Here is a 20,341-nt window from a genome sequence, read left to right as displayed (position 1 = left end):
TTAAAGAGCTTTATTGCACCAATATGAAACAAAGTTGATGTAGGATGAAGTTTTATTTCAATTTAATGAAAAAAACCTTGAAACTTTCGAGAAAAAAAAAATTATAAAATTGTTTTCCTAAAAATGTTCAAAACTGGACCATGGTTTATATAATCTACTTTGTCCCAAATGATGGGTACAATCTCCTTCTTTCCTTAAGCCAACTTGATATATTCTGTACAGACCAGAAGAGAACGCTGATCCGTCCAGGCAATCGTTCTTATCAATCGTGATCGTGTACTGTGTTTGGTTCAACTTTAATCTTCAACATTGAAGAAATTAATTGCTTTGAAATATGTTAACATTCAAAGCGCACAAATGAATTATTCACCAAGAAAATTGTCGGATTTATTTGTTTTATTCTGGTTTTTTTTTTTTCACATTTGTATAGGCAGAATTCTTCAGTAGATTTCTTAAAGATAAATGCATATTCCCATCTTTTCTGCTTTTTATAATCTTGTGTGTTATAATAAATAAGAAAGGGCCAATTTTTTGTTTATTGTCATCTTAAGTAAAATAAATTTCCTTTTTGGATAAATCTTGGAAAAAAGCATAAATCTTTAGACATAATAAATTCAAATATACTCAAGTTCCTTTAGCATTTAACTAATGTAATGACTGACATCTTAGATTATAACAATAAATCAATATAAATAAATAAATATGTAAAAAAAGGCGTTTTTTCTTTTTCTTTTTTATTTTTAATAATACCTAAAAAATAAGATCTAAAAGTTATTCTTAGTGGTGTTGTGTTATTCTTTTAATTCTGTTTTGTATTTTCGTTTATCTTTGGTAATTTTTTTTCAGTTTCGTATAATAAGAATATAAATTCCATCTACAATCTGTTTCAAACTGTAATTAAAAAAAATAAATAAATAAAATGAAGTAAGCAACGGAGAACCACAGACATAACAGTTCGAAGGCGTAGTAATCGTCGACGCATATCTATCTAACCATGTCAAGATCTAACCATAATAACCCGGCAGTTTAGCAAGATCAAATAAAACTGAAATAGTGGCTGCTGAAATGTATTTTACTGGATTTCTAATTCAGTTTTCTTAGATTTCTTTACTAAGAGCTGATTATTGGTAATTTATTTTTATTAATTTATTACCACAGCCAATAAATTGAAATTTGCGTTCAAATTTATTAATTCATTACCACAAGTGTGTGCTTTAATCTCAAAAACACCTTCTACAGGTTTCAGCCAACCCTTATCACACCAACTATCTGAAGGCAGTATGGCGAACTAATTTGTATTTTATTTATTTCTTTGTGATTTCTATTCGTTTACTTGACTCTTGGAACTTTTTTTGTTTTATTTACAATATTAACGTTAGATGGTATTATGTTATTGTTAATTTTTTTTAGTAGAATTAGCGTGTAATATCCCTTTGAAAATACTGGTTAGGTCTGAAGTGCTATCAAAGATATCCAAAGTAGTGTGCATGTTATTTGTATCGCCGACTGCTTTCAGGCTTTTGTCTTTCTTTGTGTCTGCTTTAAGGGTCTAGAGAAGGTTTTAAGGGCTTAGTCCGTCGACCCAGGCAATAAATAATAATAACCCATAATTTCAGGGACGTATTTATTTTAAAATCAAACAACAAAATCGGAATCTAATAGATTCTTCTGCCTGACATCTCTAGAGTTTAATCTTGAAGTTACTATGATTCCCATTTCTAGCTGCTTCTTTTCTAAACAAATTCATTATATACATTTATATAATTATAATTTTCATTACTTCTTTCCTAATTTTAATAACGCGCGAATACCCGGTTTCAGAGCTTCACTGGTGGCCATTCAACATGAGGTTAAAAAAAGTCAATGAATGTACACATAAAAATAATTATTCACGTTTAATTTCAGCTTCAATATACAATACATAAGTTATTTTCTTATTTCTAGTGCATTATTGAAATTATTCTAATTTTATTTAGTTCCTAATTGTAATACAAAATATACAAAATTTATGAAAAGATGATTGAAAAATAGCCAATATCATTTATTATAAAGAGAGAACTTCCAATTCATTTTTAAAAACTTACTTTACTAGATAAGAAAATAATTATTAAACAAATAAATAGAGTGTGATGTACATATATATATGTGTGCAAAATTCGCTTTTAATTCGTAATTTAAATGCAGTTTTGAAGTTTTGTTTAATGCATTTCAGTAAAGGTCTTTGACCGGTAAGTTGATAAAACAAAACGTATAACCATGTACCCATTTAATTAATACCGTAAGTTGGAATAAAACATAAAGATCGATCGAATTAAACTAAAGGAAACAAAATAAATTAAAGTAGATCAACATTTATCGATCAAAGCCTACCGGAAAGTTATGAAAACTGTTTTTATTACTAATTGAGTTTAATTTTTATTATTGTATATTCTTGAGGTCGGAAAAAACTGATAATCGAACATTGTACAAGGACATTTTAACTAAAAAAACAAAAAATGATTTATGCATAGATTACATACGATGTTTATTGATTTTAGATTATTCATTATTTAAGTTGGGCAGGTGAAGTATATGTTTCAAATTTTTATGAATTCAAGTTATTACACAATATAGTAGGTAGATGTTTTTAATGTCAACTCCATAACCTTACTTCTAATATAATTATTCAGCAATTATTGGAACAGTTGTAGAAGAAATATGAAAAAATAATGAGGATAGATTTTTTGTAATTACTTCTTTTCTTCAGAACTTTGACCACGCTTTTGAAACTTGTTATCAAGGATTCCAAAAATCAACAAAAAGACTAGCTGTGAACTCATATAATAGACTTTAAAAAGTAGTAATTCAAATTTCGTAAATAAGACAATTAAGAAGGAAGAAAAAATCAACGGGAAAGTTGATTAAAACTGTTAAAGTGCTGAACACAATTGAGAATCGTATATTTCTGAGATCATATCAGTCTGTCAGAAGAATGGACCAACAACTTGGCTTCAAGGTTGTGAGGAAGCAGGCAACCTTGTTGAGGTTTTTGTAAGGGCATCTCAAAGTCAGTCATTTATTGCAATAATTTAGTTGCAATAAGTTGTTATTGCCAATTACCGAACTGAGGTATTGTAGAGGCAACCTTCCGCTAAAGTGTCCATAATCTAATTTTATTGGGACAAATTTTAGAAATACATTATATACGCTTAAATCTAAAACATATTTAAAAAAAAAATCATTTGAGCGGTTTTTGTGAAAATCACAAAAATATTAACGAATCGTAAAGTGGAATCTACTTCCAGTTGAGGTATTTTAATCACTCAAATCTCAAATACAATGTTTCAGTTTCTCGTTTTGAGATACTTTACACATAGAGCTCATATTCTAAAAACAGTTTTTTTTTTGGATTAGGGATCTAAAAATTTGTATTTCCAGTAAAACTTGATATTGAAAATTAGACACGAACCTGTTAGTACATAATTTTTTATTAAACGAAAAACCATTTCTGAAGTGCATCAAGCAATTTATCAAACAAGAAATAATCAATAATCTAAGAAAAGTGATGAAATTGAATATAAAATTACAAACAATTAGGATGTGCCATGACAACAAACTATTAAATAATATCACTGTTATTTAAAATATATATTCGACAATTGATTTTAGTACTCCATTTTAGTACAAGTTCTGGTTTTACTTCTACAACACGTTCAATTACTTCTTTTTTTCAATAAATACATTTTTAAAGCATTCTTTTATGAATTCTTTTTATAGTAAAAAAATTATGAATATCACAATAGCTTTGTTTTTAAAAGTTTTAATATAAAAATAAATACAAAATATTTGCTTAAAAATAAAGATAGAAATAGCATTTAATAATAAGACATTACAATTTTCAGCAGTTAAAGCTTTTTACCTTAAAATAAATTCTAAAGCAGCAGCCATTAAAAATTACACATTGCTTAGATACTTGATTTTATGAAGATACTAATTATTAACCACGTGACAAATAAAAAAATATTGCACTATCTAAAAATGAAGTTACAGGTTTGAAACTTTCACAATTCATTTATTAAAACTGTCCGGTAGGACAGTTGTATAAGGGTTGATCATCAAAAACTGCTAGTAACTAGTAATGAATTCTCTCTCTATGACGAAAATTGTTAGCAGACAGCGTTATACATTAGTTTACGGACTTAAAAGAAGAGAATTGACGTTATATTGTAGAACGTATGTTCTTCCAAAAAAAAAATCGCACCAAAACATCTCTGCAAAAACCACTCTTTAGGGCATCGAGCATATAGGTTTTATTGTGAAGAAGGCTTTCCAATTACTGAAGTGGACCTCTTTGAGTAAGTAGTAAAACGTAAAAATTGGCGGCCCCTACCAAAAAAAAGTGTAAATGGAACGCTTCAGCAGCTTTGGGAAGGGCATTAAATAAACGACTTAAAAATTGAGGTCTCGAGAAATGAGAGAAGATATATATATTTTTTTTGGCACGCTGTTTACATATTTCTTCTAATATTAAAATAAGTGTAATTAAATCTTTCAAGTGTAATAAATTATAACATAAATTTATGTTAAAAAAAATATGTCAAAGTAAACCACTAGTAAAATTCAATTTTTCTGTTTAAGCTGTACATAATTATTGTGATTATATAACGTTAATGAAAACGCTTATGTACAAATAAATTAAATATTTATGATGAATGGCAATAAAATTCAATTCTTTTTTTTACTATGTCAAGAGGTAAAGATTTGAACTTTTTGTTTTAAATTTAAATGGTTTTTTGTGTTTTAATTAGTTGTAAATGATGAAGTAATGGCAGGATTAATTCCCTGAGTACGAATTGGATTAATTGAAAATAGTAATAAATGTTACTATTAAATTCATTTAAATTAACTATTATTATCAATAGATTATCAATGGGAAAGGTTGATGACTATCTAAAAGATAAATGTTTTGAGAGCCGAGGCCCATTACAATTGGAATTTTAGTTAGCTAGTATAGTTTGAGACTGAAACACAGTTGAAGTTAAATGCTCTACTCCAAACTTATGTTAAACAATCTCTGATGATGGATTGAAGTCCGAAATCGGTCAAGGATACTAACATGCGTGCTATGACAATTACATATGTCTAGGGCTAAAACCAAAATACATATGTTACATGCGAATAAATCTATTTGTTTAGGTACTTGGGTAAATGTATTCAAATATGTGTGTGTGAGAAAAATTAGTTTTTCATGCATGAGTTCATGTTTCATTTTACTGTGGTAGCCAGGAAATGAATTTTTCTTGAAAAAGTGGTGAGCCAGCTAGTAAATTCTTATTAAGAACTCATTAGGGCTAACTTGAACCATTTATTACCTCTCTACAATGGTCCATACTTATTTAGTGTGTTTAGTTTTTTGATATAGAATAGTCAAACAACAAATCTAAAACGTTGGCTCGACTCCTTGACGGGGTAATCTAATTTTGCGTAGGAACCAGGTTTTTTATTTTCTGAATCTGGAGAGAGACCTTTTCAATTCACAGGAGCATATAAAAACAGTTCATTTTATTATTATGAGAACGTGGTCATTGATGCTCGGAGTTTTTTCAATGCATTGCTGATCTCCGGACAGAGTTTTCTCGTTACCAGACTAGGCTGTCCATCAATGAGCTGTAAGAAGCTCCTAAGAAGAAGAGGAAATCTAAGGTTCATTAGCTGAATTTGAACTCGAGATTTCTGCGTTGGAATCCAGTATAAGCTAATCCCTTCTTTAAGAAATTTATTATTTTCTCTTTTACTTTTTTGCTATAACTAGTAGTTGATATTTTGCTAGCTCATAAACCTTGGTTTGCAACAAACCACAAAAACTGTTTCATCACATTATACCCTCTTTATTTAGCAGCATTAAATTCAAAATTAATTGCTATTATAATTTGCAGTAAAAAATTAAATATTTGAATTTTTAGCCCAGCTGCTTCAAATTTACAGGCGAGTGAGGTTTTAAAAATAAATTTAGCAGAATCAATGATTCTTTTTTTTATATAAAAAAAAAAGAGTAAATATTACGATCTTTTGAGTGCCCATTTCATATCATCATCTCTGGGCTTGGCACCCGTCAACCAGGTGACCAATGTTTCAAGTCCTGACCAGAACTTGAGCAATTCCAGCGGATAGTTGAGCCAGCCAGTTGTGATGCAATAGTAAGTTTCATGCGGTGCTACATGATGATATCGATGATGGTTTCGAGGCAGTATCAGGTGGGCACTTTGTAGAAAGACAACCCATTTTGGTAGTCCAAAATATGTATGCGACCATTTGTGTATCTGAAAACAAAAGAGTATAATTAGTAAATCACCCGGCCCCAAGAGGTGACGCATGCTTTTGATAAAGTATTAATATTTTTCTTGAAAACTAATTAATCCACGCTATGGCAAAATAAAACAAAAAACAAAACATTTATATAAACGAGGAAATGTCTTTATTTTAAAGAAAATTTGTGGAATTTTAACTCTTCTAGGAAAAGAGGAAACAGTTGTCATAGTTGGTAGTTTTTCAAACTTTACGCTTTTCGTGATCGTTTTTTGACGATCAACCTTTATGCTGCTGTCCAACCAATTTTGAAAAAGAATGTCTATTGCTCCATACAAATGCATTAGTCCTAAATAAAGTCATGTTTGTGGCGGAAGTTTTGTTTTCTTTAAACAAAAATGTTATTGGCAAAGAAATGAGTATACATCAAACATTCAACCTCAAAAACATGTTCTGAAGCGAAATAACTCTGGAGTTTATGTTGTCTACAAACTTTTATGTTTGAATTTGAGAAAAAAGTACACAGTTAGGCATTTGTACAGGTGAGACATATTCCCTGAACATTTGCTGAAAGATTTATTGTTATTTTGTAGCACAGAAATTTACTGTAGGGCAAATAAAGGTTACTTCCATTTATAAGTAAAATGTTATCAGTAAGTTACGCTAAATGTGAATAGATGGCATTCGAGAAAGCCTCCACGGTTACGTACTGTAAGAAGAGGGTATTTAGGATTGATCCAATTGGAAACTGAAATTAAAAGAAATATTTGGTTGAGAAAATCTCAGTATTGATGAACTCCTGGAAAAAAGCAAAATTATCCTTTGTTATTGTTATTATCATACTGTTGCCATTAAAACGTCTACTTTCGGCTGACAGATGTTTGAATGCCGTAGATTCTTAGCATCTATTTATTTTCTGCGTTTACATGTTTAAAATAAAGTATTATTATCATTATTATAGATTTACCTGATTCGTAAGTGCAATGAAAATGGCTAATAAAGAGAGATAACATCGGAAAGGAAAAGTTTTATTTAATTGGCAGGCCGGCAGCGACATAAATCCCCATAATAGGTATGCCAGAGCTGGAATGGTCATCATAAAGTTGTCCGCATTGGTTTCAATAAAATCATGCCTAGTTATTGATGTCGGATCTATGTGATGTTCACGAAATGGTCGCAGATAATGCTGTAAACATTTAAATGTGTGATCGACGAAGATAATTTTCTGAGTTATCTATAGTATTAATTAACATCAAAAAACATACTGACCTTGCCAAGAAAAGGTAAATCTACAGAGCCCCAAGTGTCAGCTGCCCAATGTACAAGACCAGAAGCGAAATCTGCGGAGATTATTCCGCACAGTCCGGCAATCAGAAAAATAGTTAGATTGTCCCATCTGATGTTGATGAACAGGTACAGTGTGTTGGCAATCATCAGGATCATACTGATTCCTAGGCTCAAACATTCTTGTATTCTCTTTCCTAAGGATGTCCAAAGCAAACAATTAAAAATCAAGCATTGCTTCCACAATCTTAGCGATTTGGGTTAAGAAGGAAACGTGATCATCAAGATAGGAAAACTTTGGAGAAGAGATATAAAAGAAAATGGGCCTCCAAGAAATTTTTAAACATGTATAAACATAAACTGATTTTTATGCTAGATACGCAAGGAATACTTTTTACAATTGCTCTGTTCCAAAATTATCTCATTTTTATTCTTCATTTTTTAATAATCCCATACCCCATTACTAAAACTATTTCGACTTTATATTTATGTAATTATTACTGCCTCACCTACCAATGTGAGTATCTTGAAAAGATACGCCTACCAAAAAATAAAAACAAATGCCATTTTACAGTTGGTTCACAGTAAATTTAAGATGCATTCAGAAGTTTTAAAAAAGTGTTACTACCCCATGGTTGCCATCAACATTTACTCTTTTTTTTGTTGGTCTCACCAACGGAATGCGATTAAAAAATAAACAAATGCAATATATCAGGGTAGGTTACGCAATAAAGGGGATTAACGGATAGAGCTCGACATAATTTACACGACTTGCACTCTCCAGAACAGTAAGAGAAAGAAAGTAAAAGTAGTCTATTGATTCTTGAATAAGCTAGCATTATTTCTAGTCTTTGATGTGTTACAAAGAGGTAGCAATAAGAATGATTAAATCGATCTATCACATGAAAGTCTCGTTTGTTGAGTCAATTTGCGGTGTGTATGCACCCCTTGAATTACCAAGAATGTTATCTAAACATGGAAACCAAATCAATTTGCTTCTGCAATAAATACATCACTCGTTTTACACAAATGATAGAAATATTAAAATAAATTATTATTTTTGGTTGTCACTATATTTAACCTATCCACAACCATCACGATTAATTAACTAAATCCTATTGTAACCTGGAATGTATGTAGGTGTGAAATGTTACCTATTAGATTGAACAATAAAGAGTTTTTTGGGATTGATTTCGAATCAATCCGAATTACTAGCGGATGCAGTTTCTATACTCTTCACGGATTTTCGTAAAAGAAGGTAGATATTACCACTCTAGTTTCTTAGGGAAATGAATGTCCTAATTTTTTTCGTACGTCTGGATAATATTCTTCCGCCTACAACCACTTAAAAGTTCAGACTCTCTTTTTAGCTTATTTATTTTTAGAGTGGAACTAAGGGATATTAAGGGAATAAAATAAGATGAATTAGAGAGAATTATAACCATTCTACTTAACTGCGATTTTTGCCTCTAAGAACTCGGTATTGATTAGAGTATTTCGGGTAAAATGTACTGTGGCTAATCTTCTGTTTTCTGAACCCTTTCTTGTTCATACGATGACTGAAGAGAGATTATTAGAGAGTCATTTGTGAGAAATGAAATATTTCTCAATTGGGCTTGGGGTTACCCCAATGAGTACTTGAGGACAGTTTGAATTCTGTGAGCACAAACCAGCCAAAAAATGAAGTAGGGAAGAAGTGGACTCAGTTGGTAGCGCGATGGACCAGTAAATCCAGATGGAATGGGCAAGCTCCAGAAAACTCCGGCCGCCAATAACCTTAACGTTGAATTTGCATTTTTGGTGGACAGATATTTTTCAAACTTGGCATTTCAGTTAGGCATTTAGTACAAATAAACATACAGAAGTTGGAACCGTACAATGTACTAAAATAGCACTTTAGAAGAGTTTAACTCCACCTCCATTCTAACAATCCTGCTTAAATAAATAAAACATTGCTTAAATACTGTTGCATTAAGTTGGAAGTGTACATTACATAAAATGAAGTGAATAAACAAAAAAAAAACAATAGTCGTAACAATATTTGTATAAAACCAATAATAAACATAATCAGTGGTGAGATGTTCACATGCACGCATTCATGAAATATCGAACAGTCAAATACTAGACGGTCAGTCGGCGTGTACATTGTCGCATTTCCTTGGCACGTCACTCTTACATCCACTTTCTGCGCAGCTTGACGTAGCATGAAAATAGCCGAATAAAACGAACTAGGTTGAAAGAAATCATGTAGTTCTATTGATCAGGACCTTAAATGAGCTGTAAGTCAAGCTCGCCAAAAAGTAGGTTTCTAAACCTGAAATATATTGGGTTGTCTACAATTATGGAATCTAAATTAAAGGAATTATGTGGTGATTTCTTTATGTGAAATTTCCAATTCTACTTAGAATTATTGATTATTTTTTGTCACTTTGTCCGGAGGCCGAGAGTGGCGATGATCTTGGATGTTGACGCGCCTTAAATAATAATAATATGAATAATAAAATAACTAAATTGTCAAATTTTGTACTTCAAGTGAAAATTAAACCCGTAAATCGGTACAGAAGATAATTCTTCTTCTTCAGAGATTAGAGGAGCTAGTAATACAAAAATCACTAACCAAAACTCAGCAAATCCTTCATTAATGAGAGATTAGATTTCTTCGAATCATAAAGAATTCATGACTTAAAAAACGGAAGGGATAAATCAATAAGTCTAGATACAACAGGTAGCAAGTAAGTTATTGTCAGAACTTTCTATAGATCAACAAAGGCTGGTGATTAGGGGGTTGTACACTATGTGTAGTTCACATTTCTACAGGAAGTCAATACCTTCTCAATGATCAAAACGGAATCAATATAGACTCAATTAGTTTTATATCTTGACAAAATAATCGTTTATCATGGCCAATAATTGAAATTATATATAAAAAAAAAGAAAAGTAGTTGTGGTCATCGCAACGAGGGTCCAAAAACAGTTTCAGTGGACCTCGAAACCTGAAATTCCGGCGTAAACTAGAAAAATCTAGATTATTATAATCTTTTCTTTGTCGGAGAATAAAGAGTTCGGGGTGATGATATTTAGACAACTAACAGTTGCTGTCCTAATAATCAAGATAATACCCCAAGCGTCGTTTAATATTGGAAACTACAAGGGTGTAACTCCCACACAAAAATTAGAAAGACAGATATAATTTAGTGAATTAGAAAAACGTTTCTGTACTTTCTCAAGCCATCAATAATATTGTCGTCGATTTGTCTCAATTACTTATCGATTCGATTAAAACTCTTACTTTACGTTAAACAAACTAGGGCCAATTGCCTAGATAATAAGCTAGAAATCATGAAAAATATTAAAACAAATTAAAAGTAATTTAATATTAGAATGAGGAAAAATTGCTTTAAAATCTTTATTTCCAATATTACTATTCTTGATTACTTTATTTGTATTTTTACTCCTAGTACGTAAAAAGGAAGCGCTGATTGTTCGCCCACTCTACAAGTTTTCCTATAAAAATGCTTCAAATAAATGTGACTATTTTTTCAGGCGGGCTTAACATCTAACTACTAATTAGGTGTCGTGGACGTAGGCGACTAGCAAACATACTTTACTGTAAATTACTCATTAACCATTAAACAAAATTCCACGCCTAGACGGGCTAATCGAACCCACTACCACGATTATATCTTAGTTTTGCTGGTCTCGCATGTAACCGCTCTGATATTGTGGCACCTTCGAGTAAAATGATTTTTTTTATAACAGTAGATGTTTATGAGATATCTTTGTCTTGAAATATTCTATTCACTCTCACGCACATCCACAAAAAACTTATGGTATTGAGTGTTCCTGATAAGTATTTTCAGTAAAAAACACAATTCAAAAATTAGACCCGATCGCAGTCATTCGTCCTGCTCCATTTTCTCAATATTTCTTAGTTACATATACAAAAAAAAAACAGATTTTTACCTCTACTATAAAGTGTTGCCAATTCTTGAGCTCCTCTATGATTTGGACCCCATCTAGGAGAAAGTATATCTTCTTTATTCACTGAAGAATTTGCATTTGGATCATCTTCTAACATAGAATTTTCTAAAATCTCTTGTTCAGATTTTATTGGTGATAAAAAATTCGTAGCAATACACGTAATATCACAGTTGCTAACCATGGACATTTTTTGTTGAAGAAAAACTCAATTCCTTATAATATATATTAAAAATAATTTGTAAAAGAAAGAGAGAAAAAAAGGCAATAGTTTAACTGGCTGTTAGAAAACTACCGTCTAGAATTTCCCTCACGGTTTAAACGTGTGGTAATCTAAACTGTGTTAGACTTTATGGCGCCCAGAGTGGCCCCTTTTTTTTGTTTATACTGAAGGGGGGATTGAATGCAGGTTATTGTAGCTTGTAGTTTCTAAGTTTACCCACAGATAGTGACTCAATGTTCTGTAATACACTATTTTTACCGTCTTTCTTCACCTTTATTGAAGAACTAATTGCCTAGTATTACTGTAATTTAAAATAAAAATCTGTTTACTCAGAAAATAATTTTTGTTTGAAGTTACAACATGAATTGGCTCACATTTAAAAACAATAAAGTACTATCCTTTAAGCAAATTTTTCTTACTTAAATAATGCGTATTTATTTATAGATTCTACGATTCTCGTAGTTAAAATTAATTTTGAAAAATTTTGTTTCAGAATTTTGTTGAATGATAAAGAAATAGACTTTCTTTTAGAGTGTGGGATACCTGCAGCAAATCACTCTTCTACAGTGGCGCATTCGTGGGTTTTTTTACATGATGAACCCCGTGAAAATGAATGAAAAAATATTCAAGTTTTCCAAATAGTCTAATGTTATAAACCATAACTATTACCAGCAATCCCTAATTTTCTATCTATGGTTAACCACTACCTTTAAATGTGCAACAAATGCCAATGTTGACCTGCAAAGCTAATATGCAATTTGGTACTGGGTTCGATTCCCTGTCTTGGCCTTGGATTTTATTTAATGGTTAAATGAGAAATAGTAAAGTACGTTTGATATTCGCCTCCGTCCACGATACCTAGTAAAAAGGTAGTTGGACGTTAAGCAAGTTGGACAAGTAAATAGGCGATTACTTTCCTTTACTTTTAAATGCCAATGTCGAAAACGGAACTCCGAGTCCCCTCGCGGTGTTCTGGCTGGAATTAAAGTGCATTTGTAACCCCAGAAAGCGTGCTTAGCCAGCGGATGGTGTAAAGAAATAACTTTCTTGAGAAGGGTGTATAGGTTTTTTTTTTTTTTTTTGGAATGGTAATCCTCAATCTGTCGGTTTCCCCTATCTTACTGGGTGGGGCTTTTCCAGAGAGTCTGGGTGATACCAGAGGTGCTTGACAGTAGGGAGTAGTTTTATCCCAATCTTCCGGCTCTAGAGTGAGAGCAACCTGGATTTTCTTAGGGTACGTTTACAACGGAGCTGTGAGTATAGATGATAGCAGAGATGATAACTGATAGAGTAAAATATAATCGCTGATTAGTGTGCACAACGGAGCAGTGATACATGCAACATGTCGAGTAGTGAAGAAGAGTTTTTATGTTCAGCAGCAACAAAAAAGGTATATTTTAAAGAAAAAACGCTTTAGAAAATATCATGTACATACCATAAATAAAAAACGAAGAACTTTGGGTGAATTTCACCATTTACTAGGTTTTTTAACTAGGTTATTCTAAGAATTTAACTTTTTTACTAGGTTATTCTAAGGAACTTAGAAATTATCCGGATCGTTTTTTAGAATATGTGAGGATGGGTCCACCCACATTCAACTATATTTTAGAAAAAATAAGGTCAAAATTAAGAAAACTTTGGAAAAATTGTCATGGAAATCCTATAACCATAGAAGAAAAACTAACTCTTAGGTAAGTAATGATTTGATTGAATAAAAAAACCAAATAAATACACATGAAAATAAATGTAAGCACGATTTAAAAAACAAAATATTGTTTAAAAGTAAATAATAAAATAATAACCAAAAATAATGAGTAAAGACAGCACTAAATAATTTTTCTACGTCCATTTTGAAGCTCCGATACTGGAGTTCAGCTAGCAGAAAAATGAAAAATTCAATTCTATCATCTATGCTCGTTTATACCAGCGAGTATGAGTCACTAGTCGAAGCTTCGTTGTGCACGCTCACATAAGAATGTACTAGGTTATTCTATAAGCGCTGATGCATCACTGCTATCATCTCCGCTATCATCTATGCTCACAGCTCCGTTGTGAACGTACCCTTAGAGAGCTTGGGAGATTGGAAGTGTAAACCCCCTTCTTATAAAAACAACCCTCCAATTTTCCTAACTGTGGTGCCCAGAATATTTGGAGAAATCTCGTTTATTGTTGATCATTATCAAACTGCTCCAGAACCTATAACAAAGAAAAACAAAAACAAAAAAAAAAAAAAAATAACAGAAAGTAAAAAATGGTCTAAGTTTTGAAAGATTAATTTATTCCACATATAAAAGTACAATCGTACAATAAGTACACCATACCGTAATACTTCTCAGATTGATTTAGTTTTTAAAAGATTTTTTTTACCAATCAGAAATTTTAAATTACATTTTTTGTCACAAATATTTCGAAGCCATATCTATCACAATGAAAATTTGCTGAGCTTTTTAATAATTTTATTAATACTTTGGTATATTTTTTTCTCTCCCTCTCCTGTTTAATACTTCATCTAAACATTAAATATTAAAAATTAATCTACAATTTTCCATTTTCCACAATTTGTTTTGTTATTCATATATATATTTGATTTTACACTAATATAAAGTAATAAACTAACAACAATTTTCATTTATTACAGCTAAGCTTAACTAGGATAATTTACCAAATCTTTGATAGATTAACTTTCCTCTAAAATTCCAGAATAAAAAAAAAAAAACAAAAAAGAGGAAGATTTAATTACTCCCTTTTTTTAAACTATGATTGCCATACTTTTTTATGGTAACATTCTCACTTAATAATTTCTAAAATACACTAAAATTTAAAAATGTTTTTACTTAAAGAAAAAAAAGAAATTTATCTAGACAAATAACAATAAAACAAATTTTTCTTTAATACCTTAATAGATTCTAAGATTCTGTTTTTTTAAATCTAAGAATAAAAGTTTTCAAATTCTTTGATTTATTTTTGGCATCCAATTTTCTTTCTTTTTACTATTGAAAAGGATTTTTCTTTTTTTCTTTTGTTTAAAGAAATATCATACTACTTTATAATAAATGTTAACAACACGGATAAAGTATATTTTTAATCATTTAAATATTAAAACTTAATATTCTTTGAAATTTAGCTGCCAATAAGGACGGGTGCACTGGGACGGTGCAAGAAAATATACATCTAAAATTGTTCCTCAACCTTACAGACATTAAAATTTGATAATATCTTTTAAGTCAAAGAGAAAAGAGAAAGCAAGGTATAATTCTTAGCACATCAGATTTGTTTACACCAAATTTTAAGTTTAAGGTAGAATTGAATAAAAAATAAATTATTTAACTAGTGTGGGAAGTACGAATTTTCAATTCTTTTTCTTCAAGGTTAGAAGATCATTAAAAGACCAGGATGGTATCATAGATGAAGCCGCAGGCTTCCAACGTTATCTTCTTAAACCTTAGTTCCTCATTCTTCACCTTCTGAGGTCCTCCGATACTTTCTGTCTCCACGCAAACTCTGAAATGCTACTCTCAGGCTACTGTTTGTTCAGATACAAGCAAGTATTCTCACAATTCTTACTCTGTATATCGTTGCAGTAGATTCATTAACCTGAATACTTCTAATAGGAAGAAGATTTTTTAAAATTATGCAAGAACTATTTTAAGACAATAATTAAAAAAAAAAAATGGACTTGAAGGAAGTACAAAATTAGAGTGAACAACTCAAAACTTTGTTTCATATTCTTAGCAAATCCTCAATCACTTTTCCACAGGTCTTATCAACGTCTAGACTCTAAAACTTTGCTCGACTAGGAATCAAACTGGAATTTCTCTTGGAAAATAGTCCATTACTTTCAGACAGCTACGCACGATTCTGTGTTCTTTTTCGGTTTGAGCTCAATTGCATACGATTTTTGAATCTTCTAGAAGAATGGAACATTTTTATCTTCTAACAACAGGATGTTATTCTAGTTTTGGTAAGACGGGATTTCGGAAAATAAAGGGTTGGATTAGTTCACCAAATTAGGCGCATCTTTTCTTTAACTGTTCCAAGCCTGTTAACCTATCACATTCAGCTACTAAAAGTGGAATTCTTGACACAATTCTTCCCCTTAGATGTGGTGGTAAAGTTGGGTTTTGTAAAAGAGTTACAAAAGAGATACTGATCGGTTTTTTTTATGGAGCTCTCAACAAACGACATTGGATCCCTCACAGAGGATTAAAAGATATTTCTATTCAAGGCGCACTTTTAGCAGAATATACAGAAATCATAGATTTCATAGATTTTCATAAGATGATAAAAGGAGGAGGTGCAGAACCTTTTATGGGAACTTGGTGACCGTAGAAGGGCAAAGGATGAAACCCTAAGTATAATTCCTGCCTGTTATGACATGTGTGACACTTAGGAGCTTATGTTTGGAACCGTTTTGTTGTTTAAAATCTCACTGTAAAAGTAACTAAATTTTCGTTTTAAATTTTCTTATTTCCACTTAAGTTCATTAATTTCTTGCAAGCTAAAACCCACAATTTTACCCTTCGCATCAGCCCAATTTTAACTTAAAGGCCTGAATTTAGGAATTTCTTTTGCATGAAATAGATTGTTTTTTTTTTTTTTTTAAAGATACGAAAATTGATAAAGCACATAAATTTTTGGCACACAAAAAATGGTTGAGGAGCAAATAATGTGCTCTGTGTAATTGAAGGAAACTAGGGAATTGCTTTTTGGGGGGGACGAGCTCCCAAATATTTTCTTGTTTCGTTTTTTTCTTTCGATAGTCTACAATTAAAGGAAGATTTGGAAGAAATATGTTTGTTTTTCAACTTTAGAAGTGTACTTGTGTTTTTTTAACCAAGTACACGATTCAGAAAGTATGCATAGAAAGAATGATGCTGGGGATGTACTAGTAAGCGTCCCCTGTTCGGACGTTCTGGGAGATCCGGTTCATCAGCCAACATGTCCGGTGTGAATGACGCCGTAGAACTGCTAGCATCGCCCGAAGTTGCTGCACTGGCGCTAGTTATGTTGTTTTTGTTACTGGAGGAAGTCGGACCTCCAGTTTCTTCTGTGTGATCTTCACCAGAATCGTGGACATTTTTCTTGTACTGTTCTAATGATGGATGAGTGGCCGGCGATGCAGGAGTTTTAGATGGTTCTCCTTCACGTCCCAGAGTTTCATGAGAGTCTGGCGGACCTTCTGTTTCGTCGGATACATTCATTCTGGTTGGTGTCCTAGAAATGATTGTTTAAAATAAATTTAACTTTAAAAAAAAAACCTTAGTCTACAATTTTTCATCCTCCCATGCATCAGAAAGCTGAGGTGTGGAGGTGTGTTAGGAGAGTAGAGTTTCACTAAATTCGAGGTATGGCCGAAGGTGGACAGTGGCATGAGAAATTTTTAGGATGAAACCAAATTTGAATTAGGTAATTCCATCAGTTGTACGAGTACATGATTGGAAGTAAATAATCTACGGGCAGTAGAATCAGAGGATATAAAGTTTTGATGTAAGACACTGATAAGAGCGAGGGTTAAAATTATTAAAGAAACTTGCGAAAAGTTGCTTGGAATAGGAAATAAAGGATATAGTTGGGGAGTAGTATAGGTCCTGTTAGGTGAAAATGTAGACAGAATAAATGATTGAACACAGGGTTTTTGGGCCATCCGCCTGAAGGTAAGCTAATTCTCTCTTTCTCTTACAGCATCCAGAAATTTAACCACTGGTGTTTTGGCGATACAATGGTTACTGGGGCCAAATTTTGTTTCGCGGAATGATCTCTGAAAATGAGACCGATTCTTTCTCGTTTTAAAGATTCTAGAGGATATCTACAATTTGCGTCCAAAATAATGGCCATAAAAGATCCAAGCATTAGATTTTTATGGAGATTAACGGATGATTATGCTGTAAGGTAGGTTCTTACCCGTGAATACGGCAATAATTAGATGTGTGGAGTCTGACAAAAATGATTAGTGAAAGGAATACTTACACTAATGGTATAGGAGTCTCTACAAATGGCGAATTGCCTTTGAGCGATGGTGGTATTGGCTTAGAGCTGTAAGGTTTCTTTGTCTGCGGAGCTCCACTGGAAGAAGATGAAGAAGAAGAGGAACCGGTCTCAGGCAATGCAGGCTGATCGTTTAACGGCAAAGCAAGTTCTGCATGACTTTGGGTGGGAATGTGCGCTGTCGTAGCCGCTGTCATTTTCTTAGCCGGGTCTTCCACTGAGGTCTCTTGCGCAGTGCTGGCAGCTTCAGTTGTCACTGTCTGCTCGGTGGTCGTGATTTCTTCATCTGTTGTTCCCATGTCTGTGAAATTGTAAAAGAAATTCAGAAAAATATGTAATTAAGGTGTCATTCAGGTGATTGAGGCTATCAATAAATAAATCCTTCTCAGGAAAAAGGCTGGCGTAAAATTTTGGAAATCTCGCCTTTGCGTAAATAATCCGTCAATGGAAGAAATTCAGAAACCTACTCAGTAAATTGCTCTACCATTCAACCTATTTTCATTGAAATTGAACCAGTTTCTAAGCAAAAGTTTCTGATTATTAGATCGGTAAATAGGATAAAAAGTTTAAGTCAAAATCGCTGACGCCATTTCGAAAAAAATCTTGAAAAGCCAAAAAAAAAAATCGTTAAATTCTGGTTGAAGAATAGCGGCCAGAAATCTAAGTAACATAAGTCATCAAATAAGTATTTGAAGGAACTACAGAACCGAAACGGAATTACAAGTTGAAGTTTCATGCAATTTTATAGTTTTTGAGATATTCCGTTAATACACATTCGCAAATACCGACCAGGGCAAAAAATTATTTTCGCGTTCAGTGGGCCTCAAAATACTCAATGTGGAAATACCAATTTGGGTATTATTTTTCATAAAGAATCAAAACCTTTAATTACTTTTTACGCCTACTTATGAAGTTGTTTACTTTAAACTGTTATATCTTAAATGTGGGAAGTAATCTTTTATTTTTGCAACAACAACAAACTAACCTTGCGTTGTATTGGGATGAGAACTCATGTCTTGGGTGACTTCACTCTCTCTTCTGTGTCTTGTCGGCTGATCATCCCAAGTATCACTGCTGGTAGCTTCTGTAGAAGTTTCACAGGATAACTGTCGCATCATGTCCTCACGTTTCTTCAAAATTAATAAACCAAATTTTTTTTATTAAAGAGAACCAATAAATTGTGAAATTTTGAAGTTTTTTAATTTTGGGGAAAAAAAAACAATACTTACAGCTTGTCCTTTGCAGGCAATTCTCCGAGTTCCTTCAAGACCGCAATCAGATATCAATTCTACTGCACCTTGTTCAGGCAGGAAGGTTACAGTGAGAGATGGCAAAGAAGTCAACATACAACCATCTTCAGTTTGGGCCCATGGCGGTACTAGAAAAAAATTTAATATTTGATTTTACACAAAAGAAAAAAGTCTGTAATAAATATATTAAAAAAATAATTTTAATAGAAGTTGAAAAAAATAACCTTCACGAAGGCACCGGCGAGATTCGAACTCGCGATCTCCTGTTTACTAGACAGGCGCTTTAACCAACTAAGCCACGGCGCCATTACTGTCCAAACTGACTTTAAATTTCCTTAAGAAGCAATAGAGCTTATATAATATATATTTGACTTTTAATCTTATCTTAAAATATCTCAATTTTATTGAATTCCATTTTATTAATTCAGGTTTTACGAAGATAACAAATGAAAATTCTTTTTTTTTTTGTGAAAATGGATTAGATAAGAAACAAATCTCTTAAATTTGTATTTTAAATGCTTTATAAAGCTGTCAAAATAGGGATTTTTACTTATGTTATGATTGAACCAAATTTGGAATATTGAGTTCTCATTCGGAAATAAACTTTTTATGGTCCCTTGGACTCCGAAATGTGCTTTTTAGAAAATGGTCTCTGATAAGGTTTCATATTTCTTCAAGAAAACTGTACCGTTCGAATACAATGAAATTAATTACTTTTGAAAGATGGTAGCCACATTATGGATTTTCATTTCTTCATACGCCCCAAACTAAAGTCACACAACAGGAAGTAGACTCAACTTTTTAAACCAGTTTCTAGACTTTGTAGATTAATAACTTATATTAATGAATGATTTTTCATTAAACGGGTTTGAAGAAAATCCCTTGGAAAGAAGTTCTAATCTCCTAAACGTTTTTACACCCAATTTTCTCCCAGACACCGTACAATTTCTCATAGACTCCCATTCGCACTGTGTTAAACAAGTGAATCATCTAGGAATAAATAAAAGGCCTTCTAGATACTGTGAAGGAGATGTTAATGGAATTTTAAGTAATTATAACAGACTAAAGATTTTATCTTAAAATAGAGCCAACTTTTCTCTACAATTCGATAAAGAATTCATTGAATTCTGAACATTACGAAGGGAGATATAAAGGATTGAAATTTGAAGGAGTTTAAAAACCTACAAAATTGAACCTTCAATATCTCATAAACTATTACCACTAAAACAATGCAATTTATATCAGTTGTAGAGCTAACTTTTCTCTGCATTTCAGTACAGATTTCATTGAATTCTGAACAATACGATGGGAGATATAAAGGGTTGAAATTTGAAGG

The 20,341-nt window shown here is 32.0% G+C and overlaps 2 protein-coding genes and 1 non-coding gene across 3 annotated transcripts in view; all 3 read right to left on the bottom strand.

The window, feature by feature from the left end:
* Nucleotides 1-2,160: 2,160 nt before the first annotated feature.
* On the bottom strand, nt 2,161-11,937 carry Kua (Plasmanylethanolamine desaturase Kua). Its single transcript, XM_074132475.1, has 4 exons — nt 11,533-11,937; nt 7,555-7,766; nt 7,253-7,471; nt 2,161-6,299 (listed from the first exon to the last, which is right to left on the bottom strand). The coding sequence occupies exons 1-4, from the start codon at nt 11,735-11,737 to the stop codon at nt 6,039-6,041; spliced, it is 897 nt and encodes a 298-aa protein (XP_073988576.1). The 5' UTR covers nt 11,738-11,937; the 3' UTR covers nt 2,161-6,038.
* Nucleotides 11,938-14,027: 2,090 nt separating this feature from the next.
* LOC141456507 (uncharacterized) overlaps nt 14,028-20,341 on the bottom strand; it is a 175,206-nt gene continuing 168,892 nt past the window's right edge. Inside the window, exons 6-9 of the mRNA XM_074132569.1 lie at nt 18,985-19,133; nt 18,741-18,885; nt 17,738-18,056; nt 14,028-16,984 (exon numbers count right to left, since the gene is read on the bottom strand). Coding sequence (XP_073988670.1) covers nt 16,600-16,984; nt 17,738-18,056; nt 18,741-18,885; nt 18,985-19,133 — 998 coding nt within the window. The 3' untranslated portion in view covers nt 14,028-16,599. The remainder of the gene's footprint in view (nt 16,985-17,737; nt 18,057-18,740; nt 18,886-18,984; nt 19,134-20,341) is intronic.
* On the bottom strand, nt 19,238-19,311 carry TRNAT-AGU (transfer RNA threonine (anticodon AGU)). The gene has a single exon. It is a non-coding gene; the product is annotated as a tRNA-Thr (tRNA).

Source organism: Rhodnius prolixus, unplaced genomic scaffold, assembly GCF_049639745.1.
Source record: "Rhodnius prolixus isolate KJV_2025 unplaced genomic scaffold, Rpr scaffold_4, whole genome shotgun sequence".
Taxonomy (NCBI): domain Eukaryota; kingdom Metazoa; phylum Arthropoda; class Insecta; order Hemiptera; family Reduviidae; genus Rhodnius; species Rhodnius prolixus.
This window is presented reverse-complemented; position numbering and strand designations above follow the sequence as displayed.

Bases quoted from the DNA above. Each gene is read 5' to 3' on its own strand.
- Kua (XM_074132475.1), bottom strand. From the start codon at position 11,737: ATGTCCATGGTTAGCAACTGTGATATTACGTGTATTGCTACGAATTTT. The intron at 7,767-11,532 runs GTAAAAATCTGT...GGACATCCTTAG, and splicing joins GGCAACACTTTATAGTAGAG to GAAAGAGAATACAAGAATGT. The intron at 6,300-7,252 runs GTAAATCTATAA...TTTTGTTTTCAG, and splicing joins TCATTGCACTTACGAATCAG to ATACACAAATGGTCGCATAC.